Source organism: Indicator indicator, chromosome 22, assembly GCF_027791375.1.
Source record: "Indicator indicator isolate 239-I01 chromosome 22, UM_Iind_1.1, whole genome shotgun sequence".
NCBI lineage: Eukaryota > Metazoa > Chordata > Aves > Piciformes > Indicatoridae > Indicator > Indicator indicator.
In genome coordinates, this window is record NC_072031.1 from 7639634 (window position 1) to 7654620 (window position 14987).

General features: G+C 41.4%; 2 protein-coding genes across 2 annotated transcripts; both read left to right on the forward strand.

The window, feature by feature from the left end:
• The first annotated feature begins 1022 nt into the window (after positions 1-1022).
• RSL1D1 (ribosomal L1 domain containing 1) lies at positions 1023-6871 on the forward strand. Its single transcript, XM_054391160.1, has 9 exons — positions 1023-1058; positions 1146-1285; positions 2058-2196; positions 2807-2955; positions 3112-3213; positions 3815-3908; positions 3997-4119; positions 4855-5067; positions 6421-6871. The coding sequence occupies exons 1-9, from the start codon at positions 1023-1025 to the stop codon at positions 6754-6756; spliced, it is 1332 nt and encodes a 443-aa protein (XP_054247135.1). The 3' UTR covers positions 6757-6871.
• Positions 6872-7991: 1120 nt separating this feature from the next.
• LOC128974634 (transmembrane protein 238-like) lies at positions 7992-14620 on the forward strand. The gene is made up of 3 exons (XM_054391305.1): positions 7992-8392; positions 13589-13611; positions 14370-14620. Exons 1-3 carry the CDS (start codon positions 7992-7994, stop codon positions 14618-14620), a joined length of 675 nt encoding a protein of 224 aa, XP_054247280.1.
• The last annotated feature ends 367 nt before the right edge of the window (positions 14621-14987 follow it).

Here is a 14987-nt window from a genome sequence, read left to right on the forward strand (position 1 = left end):
ACCTGGTTTCCCTTCTAAGAATAACTACTAATTTGTGAACTTGCAAAGCTGAAAGACCACTCTTCATGTGCATTGCATGCTGCATTAAGCTGAAATACTTCTTATCCAAGACAGCCACACACCACTGATACTGACTTGGTCCTGGGAAAATAATGGAACAAGTAATTTTGGAAGGAGATGCTTGACCAACTGTAAAACATCCCAACCAACCTAGTTAACTTTCTATGAGAAAATAATGAGATTTGCAGAGAGGGGCAAAGAGTGGATGGCATCTCAACTTTAGCACAGATTTCAACAGTCTCCCATAATCTTCTTGTATCTTAAGCATTACCACCAGTCTGGGTGGCTGGCTAATGAAATGGCTAAAAACTGTCTGAACACAAGGAAGCTTCAGCACAGAGATAATGGCTTGTACTCTACCTGAAGGCCAGTAACAAATGCAGTACTGCTGGGATTTATCGTAGGACACATCCCATCTTTATCAGTGTCCTGAAGCATAGTCACATTAAGCTTACAGATGACATCAAACCTGGGGACTTAATATCCTCGAGGGTAGCACTCATGCAGAGACCTACATGGGCTGGAGAGATGAGGTAACATAAACCTTTTAATATTCAGCAAAGGCAAATGGAAATCTCTATTTGGAAAGAAACCAGCACTGGTTGAGGAGCAGCTCTGATCCAAAGGCCCTGAAGCGAATGCAAGCGTAACATGAGCCACCTAAACGTGTTACTTGGAGACAAGGTGGCCAGCACCACCAAGACGTCAAGGTGAGCAGGCGAAATTCCTTCTGGCCGTGAGGACAGCGCTGCATAAGCACAGGTTTCCCACACAGGGGGCGCAATCTCCCTGCCTGAAGGCTGCGACTCGACACAGCCCTGAACAAACCGGCCTGAGCAGTGGCTGGCCCTTCCGGGGGAGGCACACCAGGGTCCGCGGCCCCGCCCCGGACGTGCCCTGCCGTGCCCCGGAGGTGCCTGCGCGCAGGCGTGGTGGCCACACGTGGTGGCGGCGGCGGAGCCATGGCGAAGGGTTCGGGGCAGCTGGAGCAGGGGCAGGTACTGTGAGGCGGTGGGAACGCGGCTGGACCGGCTCGGCCTGGGCTGTAACATAACGTAATTCCGGCGGCTGCTGTGCCGTTGCAGGTAAAGAAGGCGGTGGAGGCTCTCCTGGCGTTCGCCAGAAGTAAGGCCAAGGGGAAGGCGCTGCTCCTCAACGAGAGCGAGAACGTCCACCTCCTGGTGACGGTCTGGAAGGTACCGCGCGTGGCGAAGGTCATCACAATGTAAGAGATTCTCTCGGGCCGTGTGGTTACAGGGGTCGCTTGTGTCCTGTGTCTTGGAAAAGAGCACAGCGCTGATTGTGAGCTTAAGGGATTTGGCTGCCACGATTCTGTCCTGGCAGCTCCCTTCCGTGAACAAGAGCTGGCACTTGCCTGCCCCCACTTCCGCTGTAATGGAAAGTTCGGCTGTTCCTGCTTTGTGCACACAGGGAGTAATGGGTTTGTTGGTCGCCAGTTAGGAGGTATGTACGTTTCAATCCTGAAGCTCAGGAAATCAGTCTCTTTTCTGTCTTTAACCCACCATCAAAATCATTAGCAAGACGGCTTCGTCTTTCTTGTGATACCAAAACCTGAATATGAAATTCCACGGTTTAGTTTAAACTGTAGTAGTGCTGTATTGGGAAAGCTCACATCTATTTATCTGAGACACAGCCCTGCAAAGACTAGTCTAAGGAGTGGATGCAGCTATGATGTAAACAGAATAGGGGGTCCTTCTCCCAGGACCTGTGTGGTAACAGCTGCTGGCAGAATGGATGCGTTCAGTGGTGTGTCTGACCGGAGCCATTATATATGACTGGTGCACTTTTACAGTTCTCTGCACTTTAAAAAGCACAGGTTCAACTGAGAATGTTTAGTAGTTCATGAAGAACAGAATCTGGATACATAGCTTCTTGGTAGTGCTTGTTAAAGGGTAATGATCTCTTGGTGTAGACCTGGTTCTGAAATAAACTTCTCCTTTCACATGTTCTCTGTCCATCTCATGTTCTCATTGTAGACCACTGCCCCACAGCATCCGACCAGAAACAGCTGAGGTTTGCCTCTTCACAAAGGATGAGCCAAATTTATCAGCGGAACAGACTGAAAATCTGTACAAGAAGCTTTTAATCCAGAATGGGATCCGGAGTGTTAACCAGGTAAGAGAGAGATATGATGGTATAGTACAGTGTCATTTATTTCCTCTCATACTAACAAAAAGGAAAGTAGCTTTTCTTTCCTGCTGCTTAATATTCTACTATCAAGTTTCTGAGTTAACAATTTCCAGTAAGATTTTTCAGGTTATTCAAATTTTTCTAAATTGCAATATTTACTCAGTATAATTTCTTCATTTTTAAATAGGCTTTCAAGCAGTCAGATTTAATTTCTAGACAAATGCTCAATATTTAGTTTAAGCAACTGGAAAAAACAACAAAAGAATATTTAAGTTCTTTGCAGCTGGATTGGATTGTTTACACTATTGGCAGTAACACTATGAAATATTTGTCTTGTTGTATTTAACCTTGATTTAGATGCTAGAATGTACTTCAGTTTTCTTTGGTGATTTGCAGTTACTATGCAGGAGATCCATGTTTGACTCTTAAAACAGAAAGTACTGTATCCTTTTCCTATTGATAGTCTTAAGCATTGTAAAATAATGCTCCATGATAGACTATCAGTTACACAAGTTAATCTGCACAGTTGTAAGAGGTATTCTAGGCTCTGTTTTTAGCAGTGGGGACTAAACTATAACTATAACTTGCATTACAGATCATCTCATACAAAACTCTCAAAAAAGAGTATAAACTATTTGAAGCAAAGCGTCGCCTCCTGAACAGATTTGATCTCTTTCTGTCTGATGACCGCATCAGAAGGCTCTTGCCCTCGCATCTAGGAAAACACTTTTATGAAAGGAAGAAGTAGGTTTTTAAATTCTGTATATCCACTTTGCATTATCTTTAAGGTTACATTCTTCTTAGTAAAGCTTTGGTTGGTTGGGGTTTGGAGTGGGGTTTTTTTGTGTGTTGTTTTTTTTTTTTTTAATTTTGCTTTAATCATCTGCCTTTCTTTTCTAGGACACCTGTATCTGTAAACCTGAAAGCCAAGAATCTCGCTAAGGAAATTAATAAACATATCCAGGGGACTACGCTCCCAGTTACCAACAAAGGGTGCTGTTAGTAAGTATGAGTAGATTAATGACTTTGCTCGCAGGATGCTTGTACCTCAATTGTAGGAATTCTAAGTGAGTTCTTTTATTCCACTGATATGTGAATAAAAGAGGTTAAGGGTCACCATTCCACGTGTGGGCCATTTTGAACCTTAATCTGTTCAAAAAAATCAGTAGTTCTACTTAAGAATTTTCACTGTAAAGTTTTACTTTTTGTCTCATTTTCCTGTACCTGAGGAATTTTAGGTTGCTGTCAAACAGCAGGTGCAATCTTAGAAAAATATTATTGCCAAAATAAATTAGAACTACTTCCGAAATACTCTTGTTTATATAACACTCTTTTTTTCACTTATTTTGCATCTAAAAGGATATAAACTGGTAATATGCTTAGTAATAGTAGGCAGAAATATAGTTGGCAGAATAGGCCAAATACAAAAAGGTTAATACAGGTAAACCTATTCTATTACAAAAGGCTTCTGCAATAGCCAGCCACCCTTTATGCAAGTTAAGATAGCTGCAGATGAGTGCCCCTTTTCATTTCTGGATATGTCTAAAACCAGCATCAAGTATGCTTTTGCCCCAAAATAAATACTACTTTTCATTTGTTTCAGTACAGCACGTATAGGTCACACCGGAATGAAAGCTGATGAGATCCTACATAATGTCATTGCAGCAGCTGAGGTGATTGCTAAGAAGTTACCAAAGGTACTGCTGATTAATTGCATTAAAGCCAAGTCAGGTCATTAACCCAGCCTTGTTATTTTTACATAATATACTGGTTTTGTTATTGCAGAATTGGAAAAATGTCAAAATTCTTCACCTCAAAACACTTAAATCAGTTGCACTTCCAATTTTTACTGCAAATGTCTCCAACTTGGATGAGCTTGACAGACAGCCACCTGCAAGAAAAAAAGAAGTAAAGGTAAAAAAAGTAGTGCTTCAAACTTTCCATAAAGCCAAACTGGAACAACTAGTTCTTTGGATTCTTTTTATGTATCAGTGTCTGATGCGATGGGTTTAAAAGTTAGCAGGTAAGCCCAGGCATTTATGGTTACACATGGGTTAAGTCCTTCTGAGTGCTTCAAATAGTAATACTGACAAAACTGGAAGCTCCCTGATAGGTTGTGAAGCAAATGGGAAATGAGTTAAGTGTTTCTAGTTATGAACTGAGGGAGCTGAGATTAATTTTTTTTTATCTTCTGCTTGTATGGTTTATTCATATTTGCCTTCTGAAAATACAGTCATTAACATATATGTGGATTGAAACTATGCATCCATTATCTGTTGGCTAATCAATGGCATATGAATCATTCACAGGTTCCTATATTTGCACAGGAAGGGCTCACTGACTTTCTGAAAAAAAAAATCATCTGTTCCATTGTACTGAGTTCTGCTCATTATGTTCTGTCTAAAATAGCTTTGGAGCATACATTGAACTTACAAGACTGTAATCTTGACATTATTATTGTTTGCTTAGGAGCTATTTACACTAAACTTCTGAAAATAATGCATTTTTTTCATATTTGCATACACCTGACCAGCCCAGGTCTATTGAACAGTACTCAAAGTCCTGGTTTTAACCGTATTAAAGCAATTATTATTCATTTAGAAACGTCTTGAGGATTTGAGATGTACTTCCAATTAATTCTAGGAAGGAAAGAACAAGAGGCCCAAGAGCAAGAAGGCATCTAAAAAAATGAAGTCAAGTCAAGTCAGATCAACAGCTGAAATTAATAATGCAGCTGCTGCTACCAAGGACCTTGAGATAAAAGAAAAAGAAATAGTCCAAGAACCAGGTGATCATGATGATGAAGAAATTCCACAACTGGTGCCTATACAAACAACCATCTTAGATCATCTGGAGGTAATTGTTTAATAATTTTGAGAGACTCACATTTCAGTCAAAACTAAACGTTCTGAATTGTTTAAATTGTTCATTGTTCCTTAGGGAACTGTCTGTAAACACACTTCAAGTGAACTGGATTTTATGTGAATATATCATTAAAGCAAGAGCTGAGTGTATGGCAAAGTAGTTGGTTGGGTGGAGGGTGTATTTTTTAGCTCTCCCCTCTTAGAGACAAAGGAAGCCACTGGTTATTGTCCTTTTATGTATTTTTCTGAATAACAGCAATTTTTCTAGCTTGAATAGCAAGCCTGAAGTCAGAAGAAAGGGTCAACGATTGAGAAACAGCTTAATACTTAAGTAAATCATGAAAAAGTTCAGAATTTATTGAAAAAGGTCTTTATTTTAATTCTGCAAAATCTGAGAAAAAACAAGTTCTTCACCATGAGGGTAGTGAGGCACTGGAACAGGTTGCCCCACAGGGAGGTGGTGGAAGCCCCATCTCTGGACGTTTTTAAAGCCAGGCGGGATGGGGCTCTGCAACTTGGTCTAGTCTGAGGTGTCCCTGCCCCTGGCAGGGGGGTTGGAAGTGCATAATCTTTGAAATCCCTTCCAACCCTGACAATTCTATGATTCTAAGCAACATTCTCTAGGTATGCAACATTAACAATCTAAATTGAGAGCTAACAGTTTGCATGAAGTACTATGTGGAGTTATTGCTGCCAGTATTAGAGATGATGCAGACATTGTCATTAACATGTCTGCAAAAGGGACAGACTGATGATACCCTCACATTTAACAAACATCTAGGAAAGACAGTTGGATAAATAAAACAGTAACACTTAAAAATTCAAACTAGTTGTACTGCATTTGTGATTGGAGCATATCCTTGAGATAGATATAGCTAGAGCTGGATTCTATGAGTTGTTCTGATGACAGTAGCCATCTTTCATGAGGGCAGTTTAGGAATATGTGATGAACTCCAATGAATATTAGGCTTAGTGCTCAGAGAAGAGGGCAGTCACTTTGCATGTGTACAGATGGACTTCCAATTAAGTTGATCTGTATTGAATCTATTAAGTCTGGAACTCTGGTTTAAAGCTGTGCCAGCAGAGCTCAGTAATTCACTGGCTTAAGAGGATCCTTGCATGTTATATCCCTACTTTTTTACTCTTTTGTTGTTTTTTTTTTTCATTATTTCTGTGTTTAATTCTTTGCTTCAAGACTGAAATGTGTACAGATCATTTGGGCTGGGGCACAGAAAGCATTTGTCATTGATAATGGTTTTCATTGATCCCTCTTACTTACACTTGAAAAGCAGTAAGGCTGTTTCTTAAGTAGATGGGTAATTTTTTTTTTTTGTCTTAAATACAGAAAATGAAATCAAGTGCAGGAAAACTGAGCAAAAAAACTAAATCACCCCTTGGTAAGAGAAAAAAACAACCTCAGGCTCTGGAGACTCCAAAACCAAAACATAAAGTTACAGAAGAGTATGTTGACCTCCAGCCATCACCAAAACAGAAAAAAGCCAAGCAGCCCAGCATGCCAAAGGAAGCAATAAAAGGGAAAGAGCTTAAAAAGACTCCCAAAAAGCCTGAAGCAAAGTCTTTTGCAGCACCTAAAACTGGCAAATCAATAGAGTCAGCCAAGAAGTCTTCAAAAACACCAAAGCAAGCACGCAAGAAAACACACAGGCCACAGTCAGCTTGAATGTTGTTTGTTGTAACAGATTTTACATAGTCATTCAGTGGTATCATTTTAGTAGGCAAATATATTAATGAAGTAAAACACCTTAAGAAAATTTAATCCAAGAACATTTTTCACCAAGGTCTGTAATGATTAATTTGTGTTTCCTTCTAACTGATGAGCTGGAACAAATAAACTCAAGATCTTAATTTCCTCTGTTTCTTACCTTTTAACTTTTCCTGACTCAAACTAGGTGCACTCAGTGTCAAAAGGCAGACAGGTGACTGTTCCAGAAAAAAGCTGAGAAATATGTGACACCGTCCTGAAGCATAGCTTTAGTAACGGAACTGACAAAGGCTGAAACAAAAACTATGCGTAGCACAAGCAGCAATCTATTTAACATGCAATTTGAAATGCGAAATAACTGCTACCCTCTTCTTAATTTGCTCAACATAATGAAAATAACTTGATACCTATTGAACTTACTACAAATATTTAGGTTAGCAACCTGATAACAAGTGAAATGTAATGAATTTTTAAGCTGTTTTTACCTAGGTTGTTTCTTCTAGTGGTGTATTCAACTTCCTCAAGCATGTACCCAAAGTAGCCTATCTGCTGCCTACCAAAAGCTGCCTCTTCTTGGAAGAGTAGAGATCCACAACACATACGTTCATCTTTTTTGGGGTGCCTCCCCTGTAGGGTGTCTTGAGCAAAGTAAGGCAGGTGAGGTGATACTGCCTTGGCCAGGTGCAGTTGAACGGGTCCAGTTCTGTCAGTCTCGTACGCACCCGAACCGCCACCATCACTCGGCAAGGGATTCCTCAACTCCAAAAACACCGGCAGTCGCTACGGACCAATCCTCAACACCTGCTCCTCCTATTCTCTTGGATTGCGCAAAACAGGAAGAAGCTCCAGCTGCCTCCACGAGTTAAAGGCAGGAGGGAAGGCCCTCTCAGGGGTCACTCAACACCGCTAGCAGGGAAAGGCCAGCTGCAGGAACCAGGTGTCCGGTCAGCCACCCCAGAGCGACTGAAGACGAGACGGGTGCCTGCGCCGTGCCATTAAGAGCGGAGCCCCGCTGGGCGGCTCCCGCCTTCCACCTCAGCGGTCTCTGGGGTGTGGCCAGAGCCTCTCTGCCAGGGGCGTGGTTCCCCGCGCAGGTGCGATGGAGGGGCGTGGCCCGGGCGGTCCCCGCAGGTGCGGGCTGCCTGAGGCAGCGGTGGCGGCGCTGCTGCCGCCGCTCCCCCCGCTCCCCTGCTATGGCGGCCCCCGGCGGGCTGGGTCGCTGCGTGGTCGCCTTCTGGCTGGCGCTGGCTTTCGACGCGTTGGGTTTGGCTGTGTTACTGGCCGGTGTGTTCGCCGACGTGTTCTTCTCTGACCTGCTCATCTACGCGGGCGGCATCGGCATTTTCCTCAGCCTCATTTGGTGGGTTTTCTGGTACGCGGGCAACCTGGAGGTGCCGCTGGAGGAGCTGCGCGACGACGTGGGGCTGGTACCGCCCAAGGGTCGCGGGGACAGCCTGCTGCGGGATCTGGTGCACGGCCTCGGCCGTCGTCTCTCCTCAGCCTTCGCTCCCGCTTCGCGTTCCCGCGCTACCGCCGCCGACCTAGAGTTGCAGTATGCCGGGGGCCCGCGGGGCCGCCCCACCGACTCCAGCAGGTGAGACAGGGGAGGCTGCTGCCCGTGGCTGCGGAGAGGCCAATCCCGGGGCGCGCCGCCGTGCCAAGCTTCCAGCTTTCGGGGAGGGAAGGGGGGGTCAGCGGAAGGGAAGCTGGGGACGGGGAGAACTTTTAGTTTGTCTGCAAGTTGAGAAGCTCCTACCTGAGATTCAGGAAAAAGTTGCTCGCTTGTTCCCAGCTGACACCAAAAACACCAACCAACAAATACCAACAAATAAATAACAACAACCAACCAAACAAAAAAAAATTTACCAAAAAAAAAAAAAAAGTTGCGGGGAATTTTTCTCAGCTGAGGTGCTGATAGGCACTGAGTGAAAGAAGCGACCCGAATTCGGTTAGGCAGCGATGATACTTCCTGTAGACGTCTAAGAACGGAACAGGCCAGCATGAGCGCGATGGAGTTGTCGTGAGGGGAGCTTACTGCAAGGTCTGTCCGAGTGCAGGCACAGGAGCTGTGTGCTCTTCTGAACTGATCCTGACTAACTCTAAACACGGCCAAAAGTAAGTGGGGGTAAGGAAACAGCCGTTAGCTACCACCTGTATGAGCTCTTGTGAGAGGAAGCTCCCTTTTCATCAATATTAAATACTTCTTGGAGAACAACAAAGCAGGTGAAATGTTGACTTGTATTTAACTTTGGGGCATAGTTATAGCTACTACTTTGAAATTCATAAACACAGCCAATAGTTAAATTACCTGTCTTGAACCTCAGTCATTTGAAAAAGATGTGCTACTGTCCAACATGGTAAGAAAAGTGCCTAGGTCCAGCTTTGAAATGTCGTTGAAGATGAAGCCTTTCAAAATATCCCTGGTGTGCTCATTAATATGGCATGTTTAGTAAGATATGCATGCTTAATGCCTTAAAAAGGGGGTTAAAAAGTCAAGCTTTCTGTTCACTATGTAAAGTCCATTTCTGAGGGAACTGTAAAACCAGTTTTGTACTGTGAAGGATTCTGTACATCTTAGAGTTCTGATTCACTGTGTACAAGATCAGCTTTCCCTGCTACTCCTTGAAACTAAATCTCGAAGCTACCGTTGGCTTACAGAAAATGACATGTGGAAATAGTTTCTTCATGAAAGCCAGAGAGTTTTATTGGGAGAAAGTTCTAATAGTAGGGAGATGTAATATAGATAACTATTGCTTAAGAGAAATCTTGTAGGTGGAATATAAGCAGCAGCAGTACAGCTTTAGAAGATTTGTTACTGCTATTTAGTTTATTATTAACTATATGTATAGTTAGAAATTATGCTGTTAAAAATTCTACTCTTTTTAGACTTTTTTTTTTTTCTGAAATGGATTTAAAACTTAAGAGCTCCATATTTGCAGGGAAGAAATGGCATTTGTTAAATGTCTATGCCTAACCTTTTTCATGGTTACAGCTAGTGAGGTCAGTGAGATCATGCACTGTCTTTAGATGGTCCTGCTTTCAGCATGCATGCATAGATGTGTTTTGCTGTAATAAACTTCTAGTAGTGAAAGTTATCCATTATTTTTACATATTTCAAATCTTACATCTTACTGATGGTAGTTAGAAAGAATGTGTGGTTTAATATTACTAACTAAAGAAGCAGGTGTATAGAGTGCTTTTATTACAAGCTCTCCCAAGTACACAGCAGCTTCTAATGCTACAGTCAACAAACTTTGGTGCAACTGCATTGCTAAGTGTAATTTGGAAGGAACCAAGATAGAGGGAGTGGGTAAGAGTTGTTACATGTTTTAAAATGAACTCTGTGATTGTAATTTTCATGGTAAAAATAAAAGGTAACAAACAATTTGCACCTCCAAAGACAATTCGGGGACGCCTTTGATGTAACTTTGCATGATGTACTTTGTATCTTCTCGTAAACAACTGTCTGAAACAGATCATCCCTTACTGATAGTCCAAATCCTATCCCCATCTGGAGATATTTATGAACTTAACCAAACGGGTTAAACATGTTTGGGCAGATATTGTCAAGACAGAGGAGAGGAAAAAACACTACCCTACAGAAAACCACCAAACCCAACCAAAGCTACACCCACTAACAAAAACTCCAAACAAGTCAATGCAAGCAACCAAATCAACCAACAAACGATCCCCCAAAACAAAAAATGAAAACCACAACCACCACTGACAAAACAAAAACTTTTGACGCCATACTGGCCACTAGAAGAGCTTCCTGAGCTGTTAGCTTCATATTTCACCTAATATAAAAAATGCAAGTGTTTGGAAAAATGAGCTGTTGCCTCAATAAGAATGTTTCGTTACAGAAAACTGTACTTAGAAAATGGTGTTTACTTTTTTAATAACTTCCCAAAGTTATTATGGAGTACTGCATGCTGTTCTGATTTCCTATCTTAAAAATTATGTAGAAAAAATGAAAAGGGTGATTCTCAATATATGGAATTAAATATATTAAAGGAGATTGGGGTCTATGAGTCTGTAAAGAGATGCAGAGTATAAAATACCTTAGAGGTCTATGCAGTCATAATTGGTATGGAAAAGATACATGGGAAATGCCTCTCCCAAGACCAAGCAGGAACCAATGAGTTGCTACATGCTGGGTAAAGGAAGTGTGCCAGATAAAGAAACAGAAAATGTCCAAAGGTAATAGATTTGGTTCACGAAGACATGAGGCAGTAAGTGGCAGTGGAGATAATATCTTGAGATATTACTGGAATGCTGTATTCTTACGCCTTTGTTGAGATATCCATGCTTGATTCCATTGGATATGAGATGTTGACCTGATTGATCTTTCATCTGGGTCCCATCTGGTTATTAAACATGAGGGAAAGTACTTTTGAGACTGACTTAAAATAACAGTTTAGGGTTTGTATGAAGAGTTTTATATTTGTTTGAAGACTATTTTGGAGTAACCTTTTCTTAATATATTATCTTCAAGATCTGTTGAAGACACAACTGTCGAAGTTACTGCCTCGAAAAGTGGAGGAAGTGCTGCAAATTATGGAAAGAGAATTCCCCACTCCATGCAACAGGATTTTCTCACTATGGAATAATCTCTGCAACCGTTGTGGACTGTGTATAAAATGGACACATAGAGCTGTATCTGCCAAACACACCTATTTCAGTGTTGGAATAGACAGTGTTTTGTGGGTACTTTTAATCATTTCAAAAGATAAATTAGATTGATTAAGAAGGAAAAACTAAAAAAAGAAACATACCTGATTCACAGAAAAGCCACTGCAGTGTGTAACATAGACATGTTTTTAGTTTTAATAACCTGGGAATGTATGGATAAAAAACTCTTGCACAATGAAAAGCTCTTGCACTGTTTTACCAAGGTCTGGAAGTTAAACTTACTGTGAATTTTATGATGCCAGTGCAATACTTTTGTTTGTAAGGGTGCTTTTAAAATATCTATATTAAACTACTGATGCAAAGTTGGAAATTTAGTAGAATTTTTTAATAGTGTAAATACACAATTTAGAGTGACTCTTGTAAAGTTGCACCATTATTTTGGAATGATTTGGATTTTGAGATTTTGTAAGTTTAGATGTAACTGCAAAATAGGACCTGGGAAAAGGTTTATTTTAAAGTTAATGATACCCAAAATGATTGTGTGAGAAATGCCTCACGAGTTCCTCTGGTTTTGAATTAATAAGAGCTTGAAACCACCATTAGCAACATGAATAAGTCTTAAAAATTTAATGTACAGTTGGTTTCATGACACACGTCCTTGAACACTAGAGTTAGATTTAAGGAAAATGTTTTACTAAGAGCACAACTGTACTTCCTTGTGAACTCTTGACATGTCTTTCAATGTTCTCTTGTAAATTACTGGAATAACTTCTGTATTTTTTAAATGCATTTTCTAATTTTTAAACATATTGTAAATGTTTTTAGTTTTTCAAGATTAGATGAACACTGAAGTTGAAGGGTTTTAATGGTATTTCTTTATTAACTGCAGGTTTTACAGGAAGTGCAATGTGACACCTCTGTGTTGTTACAGTGGTCTTAATTAAAAAAAAAAAAAGACAACCAAAAAACCCAACCAAACCAAACAATCTCCTCCCTTAAAACCTACAGATCACCGTTTCAGCGTCATTCACAATATTTTAGTTGTTCTAAGCAGAGAGAACTGCTTTTTCTGGTTCCTCATATTTTCACTTGTAAATTGATTTATAAGATTGGATGTTTAGTAAGTAGAATGATTAGTAGCAGCCATAAACTAAGCCAAAACTTTACAGTGCAGCCATTCACATACTTAATGTGATGAACAGATTTTTTTTTTCTGATCTAGTGTTGCAATCAATTAGCAGAATGAATGGACCAGGGCTTTGCATTCACTGTAGATTACAGTCTAATTAATCATAAATCCAATATCAGTACTTAATGGTTGTTGTGTAAAATGTTGTGTAGAATGTTGTCAGCTGTTGTATAATTGTAGCAGTTGTGTTCTTCTCATAGGCTGCATGTTATGGTGTTTCCAGGTGACACCAAGACGAGAAGACTCTTATTGTGAAAGGCAAAAGCCTGAAAAATTGCATGGGATTCTAATGTTTACAATTTTGAACAGTATGTATGTTTAAGAAATTAAATACAGGAGTTAAGACAGGAGGATGTTAACTCTAGAGAAGCACTGGGGTGTTACTAGTATGGTGTGTATGAACAATGAGATAAAAAGTACTTGCTGTGGAGCAACAGTAACTATTGTTAGCTATGATCCTTTCTTTTTGAAAATGTAAACCAGTCACCATTTCATGCAGTCTGTTTGCCTTCTAAATAAGGAAGGCTAACACTAAATAGAAACTGACAACTGAATTATTATCAGTTAAACATTAACAACTATTTAACGCTATTTTAAGTCTTCTGATATCCTTATCAGATGTAGCTTAATGCAGCACAAAGTCCATTCCAATAACTTTTATATTGTTGATTAGAAGGAAGCACTTGTACATATTTAGGACTGCTTGCTGATGTGTGAACACTGACATTTGCATCTAAAGCTAGAATTCCTTTAGGCTTAAAGGACAGTCCTATGCACTTGGTTTAAAAACACGGCCCAGGCTGCAAAGAACTCAACTGTGGTTACAGGATTTGATTTTGCAGGAGTTTTTTGTTGCTGGTTAAGCTTTAAAACTAGCTCACAACAGCATCCTATATTCCACTAAAGGAACATGGAAAACCCCATAACTTGTAACTTTGTAAAAGGTTTAAATGCTTGTTGTCTCTTTAGATGTGGATTGTATCAAAAGGAGGGTTAGTATATACATGGTTTACTTTAAGTGGGAATGTCTTCTCTAAGAAGAAATTAAAGTTAATAGTAAATTCTACAAAAATGTTTGCTGTGACTCTTGAGGGTGAGAGCTGCTGGGAGGGAGAGAATTATTGCAGTAGCATCTTATGTAGAAAATAAGCAAATATGTACAGCTGGTTGACAGGGCTAAGTTCAAATAATGTAGTATGTCACTGTAACTACATGACTGAGAGAAGTAAATGTTATGTATTCATCAGATTGAAGAAAGTACATATTTCCATTCATGCTTACACAGGTTGTTCCGAAAGTTACTGGAGGTTTTTACATACCGAATGTTTAATTCCTTCTGAATTCTGTTATCTCCAAGCTGCTTCATCCTGTAACATGGTGTGCATTAAACAAACCCCCAAACTCTATGGCATTTAAAATAGAAGCAGACAATTATTTTCTCAATTTGTGTATAGATAATGTTTTGAGAGGAAAAGCTGTTGCTAGTGTTGGACTTGAAGGTCTCTTCCAACCTGGTTGATTCTATGATAGGTCAGAGACAGAAGAGTCCATCATGCATTTTGAGTGACAGAGATACTAGTGTTGTGTTTTAATATATACGCAGAGGTGATGACAACACCTGGAAAACTTGGTTTAACTCCCCAGCTGTGCCTTTGTGCTAGCAAATGCTCAACTGTTTCCCAAGGTCAAATTCTGTTTTGTCTGGGGTGGATACTCGGCACTTTTAACCTCAGTGGTTTGGATCATTTAGTTTTCCCTTCTAAGCATCAGTACTACCCTTCTACGTTTGGAAAAACACAAGCTGTCTGGTGGGGCAGGGGTGAGGGTCCTTGCTCGGCCCTGACCCGCTCTCGGGCAGCTGCTGGCGTGGTCACCCTGACCTCCCGGCTAGGGGAGAGTTTGCTTCCCAATGAACTTAAAACTTTCCAGCCTGACACTGCGGTTAAATCTGGGATTCTGCATCTTTCGGACGCGTTGAGCTCCGGCGCAAACGCTGGCTAAAGCGTTTACCGGCGCTGCCCTTCGAGACCCGCGGGCTGTGGGTTGCCGGCACTGGACAAGCGCTATCATTACACCCAGGAGTCAATGGTCAAACCTAAACGGTGGTGCCTGTGGAGCTTGCGCTGCTCTCGCCCTGCTCCAGCTCCATCGCGTATGGAGGAAGACAGCGACCACTCCGGCCCGGATCCCTCGGTCCGCCTGCACCACCGACAGCAGCAACAGAGCGGCTGAAGCCGTTCCAGCCGCGCCCCTCTATGGTGCGAGGGGAGGAGCGCTCTCAGCTTCCGGAGAGGCGCGCGCTCTTTTCCGCCCGCGCGCGGCATGTGGCGGTGTGGGCAGGCGGCGCAGGCACCGCGCGGGGGGCGCG

Bases quoted from the DNA above. Each gene is read 5' to 3' on its own strand.
- RSL1D1 (XM_054391160.1), top strand. From the start codon at position 1,023: ATGGCGAAGGGTTCGGGGCAGCTGGAGCAGGGGCAG. The intron at 1,059-1,145 runs GTACTGTGAGGC...GTGCCGTTGCAG, and splicing joins GGCAGCTGGAGCAGGGGCAG to GTAAAGAAGGCGGTGGAGGC. The intron at 4,120-4,854 runs GTAAAGGTAAAA...AATTAATTCTAG, and splicing joins CACCTGCAAGAAAAAAAGAA to GAAGGAAAGAACAAGAGGCC.
- LOC128974634 (XM_054391305.1), top strand. From the start codon at position 7,992: ATGGCGGCCCCCGGCGGGCTGGGTCGCTGCGTGGTCGCCTTCTGGCTG. The intron at 8,393-13,588 runs GTGAGACAGGGG...TTGTCTCTTTAG, and splicing joins CGCCCCACCGACTCCAGCAG to ATGTGGATTGTATCAAAAGG. The intron at 13,612-14,369 runs GTTAGTATATAC...TGGATCATTTAG, and splicing joins TGGATTGTATCAAAAGGAGG to TTTTCCCTTCTAAGCATCAG.